Raw genomic sequence first — 13883 nt, 5'->3', positions numbered from 1 at the left:
TCCGCGAAAATCAATAAATTGATGAGCAACTGCTAAAAGGTAAACACAATTTTAATGGTTAACCCAGAGGTAAACAAAAACATCCTTTATCAGTTACACCTGTGCAAAAATATTCAATAATTTTAAATAAATAAATAAGTAAATAAATATAACCAGCTGCATAAAATAATTCATTTGTCATTGTATAAAAAAGTGGATCAAAATAATCAGCTGCATAAACTAACATTAAATAAAGTCAAAAAATAATAATGAATAAAATTTTAGTTTAAAATATTAAAAAAAAATATGGGTATTGAACCCAATTAATAAAAAAACGCAATTGTTATTTATAATCCACCAATTCTCAAATTCTTGAACTGCCTTTATTGAAAAATCGTTGGTGTAAACTTTTTTGAATACTTGCATTTTGTTTATTAATATGTCCGGTTAAAAATCAGAAATTACTCTCTGGAAAAAGAGTAAATAATTTAGAAATGGAAAAATCGTTCACCATTAAAAAAATGAAATTAGATAATAATACAGCCATACCGAAGGACAAAACGCATTACTTGATTTTCAATAGTGTATTGCCTTATATAAAACATTCTCCCAAATCCAAATAATTTAAGCTATAGTGTACGCCACAGACAAAAAGGAAGTTTTAAACCATAATATTCGACGATCATAATTTTATTTAAAAACACACATCCTTAACATTAGCCTTGCAGAACAAGTTACAGCAATTGGGATGCTTGTGGGTGTTGATATTGATGTCCAAACACTCCTGCTGATTTCGGTTAGGCAACGTAAGCAAACCTGCAAGAAAATGTAATCGTAAATGGAGAACAATTTTATCAAGGATATGAGTGCCCAAACTTACTTAGCTTATTTTTCTTGTTGCGAACGGCATTGATGTCGTCGATTTCATTTTTGCAGGATAGGACCCAATTGCAGGGCTTATCCCATTCGGAGCAGGTGAAATCGCACACGCACTGATACTGAAGCTTTCCCTTGCACCGAGGATTCGAGTTCCTGACCACTGGGCAGAGTTTTTGGGGGCACTGGGCCGAAGCCAGCTCGGTGGCAACAACAAGGAGCAGCAGGCTCAGCAGAATTTTGGCAACCATTTCGAAGACTTCTCAGATGAAATGCCAAGGGTGTCGAGCCTTATATAGTCTATTCCAACTTAATTTGGGCTATTTTTAATTCGGCCTTTTTTGCAATTGTGTAAATACATGGAGATATGCGGGTATAAAAGCAGGCTGCTTTTGGTTGGATCATTTGAGTGACCTGGTAACCAACATGACGGCCACACGAGTTCTGCTGATTTTCCAACTGCTGGCTTGCTTGATGGCCATAATATCGGGCTGCAACCAGAAGTCCTGCTATCCATTCATTGGCCTGAACAACTGCGATGGCAAAGGCTACAAGGAGCCCAAACTTCCGCCTCGGGACAATGCCTGCTGCGGACCCCATTGCGTCTACAAGGCTCCAAATAGTCAAAGTACTGGTCCCTGCAACTGCCAAGCCGTGAATCGTTGCCTCCTGGACACACATTGTGGCGCAGGCCAGCCCTTCACCTTCGTATGTATGTCCGATTGTGATCTAAATAAGAAAAATGCCGAACGCTTGGCAGCTGGATTTGCCCGTGAGTATTTAGATAGTTCAGAAAGTTTCTTTGCTTAATTATATAACTTATTTTATGATCTGCTTAGGTCTTATTTCCTTTGCCTGGTCTGAGAAGAAGTGCCTGGGCATGAACACCAAATGCGGCATTAATTGTTGCTGTCGTGAAAATTGTCCTAAGCAGTTTTGTAAATTTTAATGCGCTCAATAAAGGTTTAAAAAAAATTAAAACTCTGCTTTCAGCTTAAAAGAAAGCAACAAAAAGTATTTTGGTGCCGCGTTCAAATTCGCGCTTAAATTCAAATAACACCCATGCAGTGTTATAAAATGCCCACAGTCTTTCGCTCTCCATGCAATCGACATTAGTTGCCAGTTTGCCCAAGTAAACCAACAGCAGTCGTGGCCGAGCGGTTAAGGCGTCTGACTAGAAATCAGATTCCCTCTGGGAGCGTAGGTTCGAATCCTACCGACTGCGAGAGAAGTAAAATTCTTTTTTACTTTTACTTATAAGAAATATTTAACGTTTATTTATAATTTTACCACGTATAGCTGAACTTATGGTGTGCAATATCAGAACTTAACGTGTTAATAAGTCCTTCTCCATCAAAATTTTATGAAATTGCTTGATCTAAGGCTTTCGCACATTTGGTAAACAATTTGGGAATACAAATCTCCCCAACCCCTTTTATTTTAATTTGTTTTTCTTTTAAACATATTTATGCAGTTTGTTTACAATTTGAGAATTCATTCATACTGCACGTACACAGAACACCCTGTTACCACACATTGCACTGTTGTGGGCACATGCGTTGGCTATCGATAACCGATAAGAAAACATATGTTGTTAAGTATCTAAATCTTGTTCTCCACAAAAAGTAAACAAGCACTTTTCTTATTTAGAAATGAAAGCGTAAGAAACTGTTTTCGTAAATTTTAAAGTTTCTAAAGTCCTTGCCCGCCATTTCAGTGCACTCAAAGACAGATGCCGAGTCTGCCTGGGAGTCAGCGAAAAAATGGTAAACATTTTCGAGAGAAAACAAGAAGACCTGCGGGTTTCGATAGCACACATGATCTCTGAATGCACTGGCTGTGATATTAAAGAAGGGGACACTTTTTCCGAGCTCATTTGTCCACCATGTCTAGAGGATGCCCAGAGTGCATTCGACATTATTGGAACCTACGAGCGCAGCTACAGGATCTTCTGTGAGGCACAGGATGCGGTTCTGGAGGAGGATTTCCTAGACGGAGAGGTGTACACAATATCGGACAGCGAGAGTGGGACTTCGCACGATGCGGATGGAAAACAAAAGTGCAATTACAATGCGGATGAAATCTATGAGATATCAGAAGATGAGTGTGATCGAACCGTTGGCACCAAACCGGAAGACTCCAGTCAGCAACTGGATAAAAGTGAATCCAAAGAAGGCGTCTTAGCGGACAAGAAAGTAGAGGATATTCCACAAACTGCAACTCCTGCATCTGCTGATCAGCTAAGTGAGACAGACACCAAAAAACTATATTCCAACGACAACGATTGTCGTGCTCGGAAGACCTACAAGTGCTCCTACTGCAGCAAGTCCTTTCCCAATCGATCCTCCTTCGAAGCGCACAATCGCATCCACACGGGAGAACGACCATTCAAGTGCCCAAGCTGCCCGCTGTCCTTCCGACTGAAAAGCTTTCTTGTTCGGCACGCCATCCGACATTCGGGAGAACGACCTTTCAAGTGCGACATCTGTGGCAAGTCGTTTCTGGGCCAAAGTAACCTGTACCACCACAAGAAGATACACTCCGACATTCGACCCTACGTATGCGCTTCCTGCCCGAAGGCCTTCCGGTTTAAGAACCACCTAGAACGCCACACAAGGAATCATATGGGCGTACGACCGTTTAAGTGTGACTATTGCGGTAAGAACTTCGCGACACGCGGTAATCTTGACTGCCACATAAGGACACACACGGGCGAACGTCCCTTCGAATGCTCCATTTGCCACTCGGCCTTTTTGGATTTATCGAACCTTACTGCACACATACGGATCCATTCGAATGAACGACCTTTCAAATGTGATAACTGCGACAAGCGGTTTTTGAATAAGTATCGCCTGGCGGCACATAAATTAACCCACTCGGTAGAACGACCCTACAAGTGTCCTGACTGCCAGTCCAGTTTTTCAACGCCAACCAGCCTCTACCATCACAGAAATCTACATATGCCGAAAGGACCTTTTAAGTGTGAGGATTGCGGCTTAGCCCTTAAGAATATAAGTCTTTTTCGAAGGCATGTCAAGAGTCACGGCAAGGTGCTAGAAAAAAACTTCTCTTCCTTATAGCAAATTATTATAATTTGAATTATCTGTTATTCAAGAATGTTTTCAAATTCGATAACAGTCGATAATGTAACATACATATGTTAATGCGCCCAACAGCCCAATGTTATGGGAACAGGGTGTTTATGCAACCTGCAATCTGAAAGCAACGCCGAAATGGTAAACAAACTATTCCCTCTAATACATGAAATATCTAGTAAATACAACCGCAAATTTATTGTAAGTACGTTTGATCAATTTGGTGGAAAGCCGATATGTTAGTTTCGTTCAATTTCAGGGTAATGGACAACAAGTGTCGGGTTTGCCTGACAGACTCCGAAAACATGGTAAACATTTTCGAAGAAAAGCAGGACCTTGGAATTTCAATAGCCCATATGATTTCCAAATGCACCGGCCTTAAAGTTGAGAAAGGGGACTCATTTCCGGTCGCAATTTGCCCACCTTGTCTGGAAGATGCCCACAGTGCGTTTGCGATCATAGAAACCTACGAACGCAGCTACCAGATCTTCTGGGAAGTGCATGACGCGGTTCTCGAGGAGGATGAAATCATCGAGCTATCGGACTCCGACGAGGGAGTACTCATCGAAGAAGAAGAAGAGGAGGAGGTCCATTCAGAAGGAACTACGGCGTGCACTGATGAAGAGACGGCCCAGGAAGTAGTTAATAGTGATCACCCCGAAGAAGTGTGTGAGGATAAGAGTCACGCCTGCACACAGTGCCACATGTACTATCAGAGTCCACGCCTCCTAGAGCTGCACATTCTGCGACACCACAGAAGGAAAGGACCCAGTCCAATGTCCTCAGCGGACAACAACGAAAATACCGAACCGATGATACACACCAGCACGCACACCGCCAAAGGAGAGATGAGGAAGCAAGCCAGCCAGCTCGCAGGATATTCTTTGTTCAAGTGGATCCTCTGCGGCAAGACCTTCCCGAGCATATCAAACTGTCGCCGCCACTACAAGACCCACACGGGGGAAAGGCCCTTCTCTTGTGATATTTGCCAGAAGTCATTTTCAGAAATGGCTTCGGTCAAAAGACATAAGAGGATTCACACGGGCGAAAGACCCTTCAAGTGCCACATCTGCCAGTCGGCCTTTACGGATTCATCTGGCTTACACCAACACAGGCGGATTCACACGGAAGAAAAGCCGTACAAGTGCGATCTGTGCGAGAAGGTCTTCAGGTCGCAGTCAGATGTCCGGAAGCACATGAGGAGCCACACTGGAGAAAAGCGACACAAGTGCTCCCTATGCGAGAGGGCTTTTACCCAAAACCGTGGTCTGCGTAGGCACTTGGAACTTTTTCATGAGGACGAGGCCGACTCTCAGGCCTAATTAAATCTAAGCCTCATAATAAGAATATTTTTTGTTTATAAAATATAATCCCATCTAGGGAATATTTCAAACGTGATATTTTAATAGCATATGTATGCAAAAGCTAGAATAAAAAATCTAGCAAACAAATTTTCCTAATACATAGAAAAAGGAAAAAAATAAATATTAGAAAATAAATAATTTTTAAGGAAAATTAAAAAAAAAAAGAAACTTAATTCACCGCAGTCGGTAGGATTCGAACCTACGCTCCCAGAGGGAATCTGATTTCTAGTCAGACGCCTTAACCGCTCGGCCACGACTGCTCTTGCTACGAATGAAGTCAAAACCAGTGTTAGCTTAGATGTAAAGAAAATGTAAAATGTATAACCCATAGCCAAGTTAACAGCAAACTTTAAAATATGCTGTAATCAAAAATTCTCTGCCACAAATAAGGGGAATATTTTTGACCAACTGTAATTTATTTGTTTCAATATACATTTATAAATACGTTTACAAATACATTTATAAATATTCCTCCATACTCCACTACATTGGTAAACAAATCGCGTTTCCATCTGACTATCAACTTGGTAAAGTTCAGAAAAAGTATACAAAAATGAAGCCGACATTGGGCAAATATTCATTTGGTTTCTCTTTGATTTCCGTGAAATGCATCGTAGTACAAAATGAATAGTTCAAATCATATTCACACTTACAAAACGAGTTATACACTAAGGCAATCTTCTTGCTATTTTATATGTTTGTGGTGCGGTCGAGGACTTGAGGAATTTATAATTACTGTCATACATCGTATATTCTGTGCGGTGTCTGGTGTACATTTCACATATAAAAATATACGTAATTAAAACCTGTGTTAGATCATAAAGGAAAATGCTAATAAATAGGAATTTGCTTAGACATAAGTACATGGATACATGTGGTCGCGTTAACTAACTAAGGTACGAGTTCAACTGATACATTGTATTTTAGCTCTTCGAAAAGTTATTAAAAAGCATAAAAACCGTTGTCAAAAAACTGCAATTTCCGTTTTAAATGCACTTTGCAAAAGTATACATCAATTTATGTTTCACTGCTAGCGCGGCTGATAATTTTTACTTGCTGCACATCGATATCATATATTAGAACTATATGTATGTTTTTCGGGCTCGGTTCCGATCCGAGGTTCCTTCAAAGATTCATATCCGACGGCAACAACCAATTTTGACACAAAAGCGTTAAATAGTTGTGTGTGCGTGTGATAAACGCGACCAGGCCTAAGGGGCCACCTTCCCGACGTCCTGCATCATGACCAAAGATCCAACCATCGCCACTAGCGTGCGGTCCAGCCAAGTCACGGGGTTCGGGTACAGGAAGCCTCCCTCATAGAAGCCCAGATGACCGCCGTGGGCCACCTCCACGTAGGCTGTGTTTTGACGCGTGGCTGAGGGGAAAGATTGAATAAGCAAGCTGATAGCAAATTAAGATAGAGAGTAGGGAGACTTACTGGCATACTCCTTGATGGGATGCAGCAAATCTTCTGGAATCAAGGGATCATCCTTGGCATTGATGAAGATCATGGGCTTCTTGATCGAGTCGAAGTAGAACAGCGACGAGCTCCACTTGTACAACTCCTGGGTGGAGGGGAAGTTGTACACCCGCCTTGTGTAAGCCTCATCCAATTCGGGCAGAGTGGCAGCAGCGATGATTTCGCGCTCGTTTAGATTATGCCGAGTCTTCACCTCGTCGGACAGGAGGACATGTCGATGTCGCAGGATAATGCTCTTCACATTCTCAGTCATGATGTACAGGTAAAAACGACGGAAGTTTTGCCAGTTGAGCAACCACTTGGTGCCTCTGAAATAGAGATATTTATCACTTAGCTCAGCATTCCAATATAAATAGTTTGTACAGCAACTCACTCGACGGCGTTGTAGCCTTGGCATATGGATATGCCACCAATGACGCTGTTGGGCTTTGTCTTCTGGTCCTCACCCATGTACTTGGTGACCAAATTGCCGCCCAGACTGAAACCAACCGCAACAATTCGACTTTGGCGGTACTTCTGGTGCAAGTGCTCCACCATGGCCGCGAAATCCTCCGTGTGGCCGTAGGTAAAAATGCGTGTGGAGGTCACCTGGACACTGCGCAGTGCGCCAATGTGATTTAGCACCGCACAGCGGTATCCATTGCACTGGGCCAAGTGCACGAACGTGCGAATGTACACCGATTCCGAGCTGTTGGCGATGCCCGGACAAATGGCCACCGTGATGTCATCTGCGGAAGTATTGTATACGTTTAATACAGGCAATGCATCAGGATTAGACGGAAAAACTTACCCTCCTGTTCGTTGAGGGGCTGGTACAAGTCGTAGGTCAATGTGGAACCATCCTGCAGCGACATGTACACTCGTTCTCCGAGTGGCCAGGGACACCGCACTCGGCCCACAATGCTGTGCAAAACTGTTTGGACATGGCCACTAAAGCCCCAGAGTCGCGGGGGAATGTACCTGAAATGTGTGGAAAGAATGGATTACAAATTTATATTCTTAAGTCAGCAAATAGCGTATGGGTCAAAAACCTACTATGAATGCTGATTAAGCAACTGGCTTTCCGTTGGCCACCTATGTACATGCATACATTTTATTTTATTCTGAACTTGTTTGCCCTTGACATTGCACTTTGAGTTATGGCAATGATAAATCTGCACACAATTGCTTCCAGTTTAGTTAGCAGGCAATTTGCCAAATTTGCGCAAATATAATTCACACAAATTGAATTTTGATCTGCGTCCAAGTTTTTCAATGCGATGACTTACAATTTCGAACGAGAATGCCACTAAATGCACAAAGCCGCAATTCAGCAAACAGCATTAGAACCAATTGAACCTAATTGAGTACACGCAGCAACACCAGAATTAGATGGAGAAAGTCGGATGTTCGCCACTAAAGGTACTGTCAATTGAAAAGTATATTTTAACAATTTCGAATTTAGAACTAACAAAGTAAAGAGGTATACTTATACTTCCTGTTCTTCAAAGCCCTCTCTTTTTTGAAATCAAACTTATTCTGATTGAGTTGATTTAAGCACTTTACAAAGTACTTTTCCCTGCGTGTAGCAAGAGTCATGTCAGCCGTGCAAAAACGTGATACCATTTTGTGTATCCATTTGTGAGCTCGGCAACAGTAGCCTTTCAATTAGTATCAATCAAAGTAAAATGGTGAAAAGTTTGTGGGCAGGGGCGTGGCCACTTTGGGAACTGGCACAAATGCCAGTGTCAATATGACACCGTGTACTTAATGAATAATGCCCCGCATACATATAGAAATGTATCGTAAAACAAGATAATGTGTTCGCTAGCCTAAAAGCAAAAACAGCTGCCATTCTTTCCCACCTTTAAGTTTAAATTTTCAGCTAAAAGTGAGCGACACACGGTGCTAATGAGTCATCCTAGGTTTCTTTCCATTGACGCACCCCTTGAAAAATCTTCTTTGAGGAAATTAGAGCCTCTAGACTCTACGGCACTGGATCCTACTTTGTTAGTAATTGTGTATATTAGTATTCTTATATCACAATGGCAATATAATCCCACTGTTTATGAGCCAATTTGGGAAAACACTACGTAATTATTTACTTAACTTAAAGGTCGCATTTTATGAGCTGAGTAAAAATAACAAGTGATAGAACTTTTAAATATACAAATACATGTATAAAGTGATACTCTTTTGAAACCAACTTTCTGTGCATAGAAAAGATGAAAATAAAATTAATTACGCTAGTAAACGAGGTCTACTGTTCAAATTTCTAAGCTAACATCGTGGGTAGAACAAATGCACAGTGAGGTGTCGGAAATTAATAGGCACTCGAGCATTTTAGCAGACTAAATCTCACCTTTCAACCGGTTTGTCAGGTGAGAAATCACAGGTGAGAGGAGAAGAAAGCTGCGGAGCGGTCGAGAGAACGCTGCTTACGCAATCTTTGTTGTCAAACAAAAGCGGCAGACGACTGGGCAAAAAGCCAAAACAAAAAAGGCAAAACATTCACAGGTAGTGCCGGCATTTGAATCGCCAGAGCACAAGTGCTTAAAAGAAACTGCGCCAACAATTCGCCGGCAATCGTTTCATTATCAACCTACATTTCGATACAGAAACGTATATATAGACATATGTATATATAACTTGAGGAAACCCCACGCGATTATCGAGTGACAGGGAAATTTGTGGCCAAAATCGGGTTGCTAGGCGTTAGTCGCCGTCTTAACTGCGTAATTGTGGGGCGAACTTTGAGCTATACTCGTATTGTTATTAATCCTTATCGCGCCTTCTGGCAGACATGTAGAAAAAGTAAATTAAAAACCAAAGAAAGATTCCATTTAATTATGTGGCTTCTGGGTCCCGAGACAGAAACGCCGAGGGCTTTCACAGATTTACACAAAATATTGCAAATCGAATGAAAATTTTCCAGGCGCCCACACACAGCCAACGAAAAATGTTCGTGAAGGAAACTACGAAAGTTCATCAATAATTTTGCCCTTAAACTTAATTTCTCTATCACTAAGCTGATAACCTTTGTTAAGCTGGCAAATAGAAATCCTAATTGAAAACAATTTCTATGCCGGATAACCTACTGAATTTGTATTTAGCCTGTGACCGCAGAAGTACATATATCATGAGTAAGGGGTACTATTTCACCGATAACGAAACTTGAGACAGAAACGAGTGCTTTTTATTTTATAGAGGGGTACCTATATATTGAACACATGTGTCACACAAACCATTTTATTGGCTGATAGTGGTGGAATTGCATTTAATCAATGAGTTCGTAGCTGCATTTCGCAGATAGTAGCTGCAAATGCTGATGAGTTTTTGAATTATTTAGACAGCGACAACAGTTTTATTGACTAATTGCCATTCATGATTCATTCGCCAGCTGGGAATTCGACGAACTGCGTGAAACAATACCTATTATTTTGCACATGCGAGTTAATTGGTGGTTTAAAGTAATTTGAGATGATTGCCGATTTGTTTATCAGCGAAACCGATTGGCGTAATTATGTCATCGGTGTAACTAATATTTTGGCGCGACTGTGATGCTGATGGCATAGTAAGCAACTCAGCTGCAGTACTTCATTGAACTCCTTAAAAATGAGTAGTTCTATGACTGATATAGAATCCAATTGCTTTCTATGTATATTCGTTATTCTGCGGTTATTACAATTCATTACATTAATATGTTGATGATACATACATATTTAAATATGGATTGAAAAGCGAATATTAACTTCAGCTATGTGCTACAATATCGATTTCGACGGATGTAATCTTACAAGGGCCACACCTGTGACCCTGTGACGCAAGGACTAAAGGATGATTTCCACACGATTACGACCCGCTTGTTACCCGGACTACTTACGGTTCCCGCAGGACGGGCGCGATCTTGTAGAGGCAGTCCAGGAACTGTGCGTCCAGGCACCACACACTGGGCTTCAGCGGCTGGCTGTGGACATTGAGGATGCGGAACAGGATGCACACGATGACGGCGATGAGGGTGAGGAAGGCGGTGGACATGGTGGCGCTGTGTGCTTCAAATTTCTAGCCAGGATCCGAGGATGTGGCCCGCCTTGTCATCCAATCGAACTCCGCTTATCCTGCAATTTTGCGCACCTCCTTGCGGCTTCTCCGCGTGTTTTCCCGGGTAATTCGCGTTGTTGGTTTTCTTTATCTGTACGTTTGTTAGTTTTTTGGCTGGCGAAAATATGTTAACACTTTCCACGCAAACCGGATTTAAATGCTGCTCGAAATTTCTGAAAATTCGCCTGCTGCGATTTTTTTCAACTGATAGATGTGGTGTGACCGCTGGCGGGGCTATTTGAAAATACCGACTGCGTGGGCGGTGCTGGGCAACTATCGGTTGCCTACTTTCAGTATTTTAAGCTTGGGCGCCAAAATTAAAGCGTTTCAAATGATATCAATATATTATATTATTGAATGAAATGAATTATAACATTATTGAAATGCAATTGCAACTTGTAGCTTCGCCTTTGAAGTAGTTGACAAAGTAAGTGGGGACAATTAGCTGTGGTATTTTCTGCGCATCGGCTAACTATAACAATAAACTACCATCTCTAGCCACCTATAATAAACAAACAAACATTGTTTTTAATTTGCGGAGAATTTTAATGTTGATAAAGTAAATCATATTGTATTTTCTTAAATAAATATAGAACAAAAATAAATAAACGTACTGATATAAAAAGTGATTAGGTGCCAGAGGACAGATATAGAAACAAAGTTTAAGTTTCAAAAACAACACAATTAAAGCTATTGAGGAAGCTTCGAAAGAGGTATCTTAATGTAAACCTTGTAGGTAATCCATCAGGAAGGGCTTATCATCTGGAGCATAGGGCGTCAATGGAACGTCGTATGGCAGTGGAAAAGCAGGCACGCCGTCGCGATTGTTGCCCAATGGAAAGGTGTCCTCGCCAGTCTGAAAAGCAAAGAACCTTAGTTACAATTAACTTTGATTTAACAATCGCACCAAACCTACCACGAATCTGGGTAGGAATAGGACGCCAACCTCGTAGTTGGCGATCCTCAGGCAGGGTTGAATATTCGAGTTCTTGTTGAAGCAGCCCCAGGCTGCCTTCGACAGATTGGCGGAGGTTAAAACGAACCAGTACACCGACTGCTCCTCCAGATTGAAGCGCGTATAGCTCTTGATGTGCGGCATGGCGCGCGAGCGATAACGATCGCTGGACTTCCACTGCTGCAGATAGTCCTTGAGCCAAGGCTGCTTATCGTTGGTGTTCTTGCCGTAGGGCAGGCAACCGCCGCCCAGCATGCCATCATGACTGCCCGAGACGTTTCCGAAACTGGGATAAATCATCTTGAAGGGCGGCATCTGGCGCAGTTTGCCCGCAGGTGTGGAATCCTTCTTTAGGCTGTTGACGAAATCCTGCTGAATCCAGGCTTGCACATTGGCTCCCAGGCTGCCGATGCTCGAGCTCTGACAGATGACAGGTATACGATCGTCGATGGGCGTCGCGTGCTTGGAGAGCAAAGAGCCCAAGCGAGCGTGACCCCACGGATGACCACGCACGCTGCTCTCGCGATGACCTCCGGGCACAGAGCCCAGAAAGAAAACGCTGTGGAGGGAAACTATTAATAGGTTTACGTTACAATGCTTTGGCTGTGTCCTACTTGATGGCACTGAAGTCGCTCTTGCGGATCCTAGCTATCCAAGGCTGCAACTGGCTTATCTTGTACTCCACCAAGTACAGCATAAGATCCTGTTTGAAGCCCGTCAGACTTTCGCCAGCGCCCGTATCCGCATCCTCCGGCAAAGCAGGCAGCTTGGGACTTATCCACAAGCCCTGCGTGCGGTTATGCCAATCGTCCTCGTACAGATTCGCCGTGGAGATGACCACCCGCATGGAGCCGTCGCTGTAGCCGAGGAACATCATCTTGGTGTGCGAGGTGGCAAAGGGCGTGGGCATCCTGACACGAATGGCCGTCACCTGCGGCTTGAACTTGCCGATGCTAAGCAGCTCCGGAGATTCGTCGCCGTAGAGCACCAAAAGCGGCTTGTCCCTGCAAGTTCAGCGTTTGCATCACCAAGATGAGTAGTTATAAATCAGATATTACTAACAGTATTCCTGCGAAATAGTAGTGTCCCAGAAGCCAGCCAATGTCCACCATAAAGTTGATCTGAACGGTGCTCTCAATCTCGCCCAGACTCTCGTCCAGGATTTCCTGGAGCGTAATGCTCAATGGTTCCGAGTGCGTGGGCTTGGAGTCCGTAATCGCTGTGAGGAACATGTTATATGGAGCGGCCCGCTCCAGCTTTTTGGCCATCCCACCCTTTTCGATTACCACAGGAATGTAGTCCTTGATGTTCTTGGCATTCAGCTTCTGTTTTTTGGCCAGGTTTGAGGTGTCTTGGGAAGCAGCTGGCCTGGAGCTCGAGGATCCACTGGGCTTGGTATCTAAGGACCCTGAACTCGAGGATCCACTGGCAATCGGAGCAGTTACGGGTGGTTTTGAGCCCGAGGAATGGGCTTCCTTCTCCTTCTTGGCTGATTCTTTAGGAAACAGTTTCTCCAGCAACTTCAACTGGGTGTGGATCATCTCGCTGGAGTACTTGGCTGGTATCTCGTAGTCTCCCGATCCATTTCCCTTCTCATAGATGGCATCCACTAAATAAAGAGGCAAATATAATCTTGTGATCCATTTTATTGGAATTTACTTACGGTGAGCGTGGGAAAACTCGCCGAAATGAATGGGATTCTTTCTGTAGCACTTTTCGCCATAGGGACACTCCTTCATGTTGCTTTATATTTATTATTTGACAACAATAACAACAAAACAATTAACACAAATAGAATTTCGCAAATGCTGTGCCAAAAAAAACAAAGCGCGCTTAGCTGGCGATGGCAGTTAATCGATTGCAAAAATACCGTTGGCCAATTGGAAATATCAAAAATTGCCAAGGCTTACTTTAATTTAATTTATATTTAAAAGTTATAGAAATAAATATTGTAATTATGGACAATCCCTTACAATACAGTTTTCAGCCTCATATTAATAACATCGATGGCTTACAATATATTTAATTAAATTTGCAACTTGTCATCAATA

General features: G+C 42.6%; 6 protein-coding genes and 2 non-coding genes across 10 annotated transcripts; 4 read left to right on the top strand and 4 right to left on the bottom strand.

Annotated features, from left to right (window-relative positions):
- Positions 1 to 653: 653 nt before the first annotated feature.
- LOC6526691 lies at positions 654 to 1132 on the bottom strand. The gene is made up of 2 exons (XM_002087759.4): positions 860 to 1132; positions 654 to 795 (listed from the first exon to the last, which is right to left on the bottom strand). Exons 1-2 carry the CDS (start codon positions 1104 to 1106, stop codon positions 674 to 676), a joined length of 369 nt encoding a protein of 122 aa, XP_002087795.1. The 5' UTR covers positions 1107 to 1132; the 3' UTR covers positions 654 to 673.
- A 123-nt stretch (positions 1133 to 1255) lies between these two features.
- On the top strand, positions 1256 to 1836 carry LOC6526690. Its single transcript, XM_002087758.4, has 2 exons — positions 1256 to 1627; positions 1695 to 1836. Exons 1-2 carry the CDS (start codon positions 1282 to 1284, stop codon positions 1802 to 1804), a joined length of 456 nt encoding a protein of 151 aa, XP_002087794.1. The 5' UTR covers positions 1256 to 1281; the 3' UTR covers positions 1805 to 1836.
- A 162-nt stretch (positions 1837 to 1998) lies between these two features.
- Positions 1999 to 2080, top strand: Trnas-aga. The gene has a single exon. It is a non-coding gene; the product is annotated as a tRNA-Ser (tRNA).
- Positions 2081 to 2402: 322 nt separating this feature from the next.
- LOC120320450 (zinc finger protein 664-like) lies at positions 2403 to 4155 on the top strand. The gene is made up of 3 exons (XM_039371221.1): positions 2403 to 2515; positions 2573 to 3905; positions 3971 to 4155. The coding sequence occupies exons 1-3, from the start codon at positions 2508 to 2510 to the stop codon at positions 3998 to 4000; spliced, it is 1371 nt and encodes a 456-aa protein (XP_039227155.1). The 5' UTR covers positions 2403 to 2507; the 3' UTR covers positions 4001 to 4155.
- On the top strand, positions 4013 to 5343 carry LOC6526687 (zinc finger protein 879). Of its 2 annotated transcripts, none has more exons than XM_002087756.4 (2): positions 4013 to 4151; positions 4210 to 5343. In XM_002087756.4, exons 1-2 carry the CDS (start codon positions 4117 to 4119, stop codon positions 5270 to 5272), a joined length of 1098 nt encoding a protein of 365 aa, XP_002087792.2. In that variant the 5' UTR covers positions 4013 to 4116; the 3' UTR covers positions 5273 to 5343. The 2 variants fall into 2 exon arrangements, with proteins under 2 accessions (XP_002087792.2, XP_015053292.1); XM_015197806.3 differs by having other exon boundaries at positions 4019 to 4155.
- A 149-nt stretch (positions 5344 to 5492) lies between these two features.
- On the bottom strand, positions 5493 to 5574 carry Trnas-aga. The gene has a single exon. It is a non-coding gene; the product is annotated as a tRNA-Ser (tRNA).
- Positions 5575 to 6046: 472 nt separating this feature from the next.
- On the bottom strand, positions 6047 to 11085 carry LOC6526685 (abhydrolase domain-containing protein 2). The gene is made up of 5 exons (XM_002087755.4): positions 10660 to 11085; positions 7588 to 7757; positions 7171 to 7525; positions 6756 to 7105; positions 6047 to 6692 (listed from the first exon to the last, which is right to left on the bottom strand). The coding sequence occupies exons 1-5, from the start codon at positions 10812 to 10814 to the stop codon at positions 6526 to 6528; spliced, it is 1197 nt and encodes a 398-aa protein (XP_002087791.1). The 5' UTR covers positions 10815 to 11085; the 3' UTR covers positions 6047 to 6525.
- Positions 11086 to 11402: 317 nt separating this feature from the next.
- On the bottom strand, positions 11403 to 13688 carry LOC6526684 (probable tyrosyl-DNA phosphodiesterase). Of its 2 annotated transcripts, none has more exons than XM_039371220.1 (5): positions 13496 to 13688; positions 12895 to 13441; positions 12447 to 12839; positions 11794 to 12391; positions 11403 to 11733 (listed from the first exon to the last, which is right to left on the bottom strand). In XM_039371220.1, the coding sequence occupies exons 1-5, from the start codon at positions 13569 to 13571 to the stop codon at positions 11596 to 11598; spliced, it is 1752 nt and encodes a 583-aa protein (XP_039227154.1). In that variant the 5' UTR covers positions 13572 to 13688; the 3' UTR covers positions 11403 to 11595. The 2 variants fall into 2 exon arrangements, with proteins under 2 accessions (XP_039227154.1, XP_002087790.1); XM_002087754.4 differs by having other exon boundaries at positions 12447 to 12836; positions 13496 to 13686.
- Positions 13689 to 13883: the final 195 nt, after the last annotated feature.

Source organism: Drosophila yakuba, chromosome 2L (assembly GCF_016746365.2).
Source record: "Drosophila yakuba strain Tai18E2 chromosome 2L, Prin_Dyak_Tai18E2_2.1, whole genome shotgun sequence".
Taxonomy (NCBI): Eukaryota; Metazoa; Arthropoda; class Insecta; order Diptera; family Drosophilidae; genus Drosophila; species Drosophila yakuba.
Note: the sequence above shows the minus strand (reverse complement) of the source record. Positions and strands in the feature narration are given on the sequence as shown.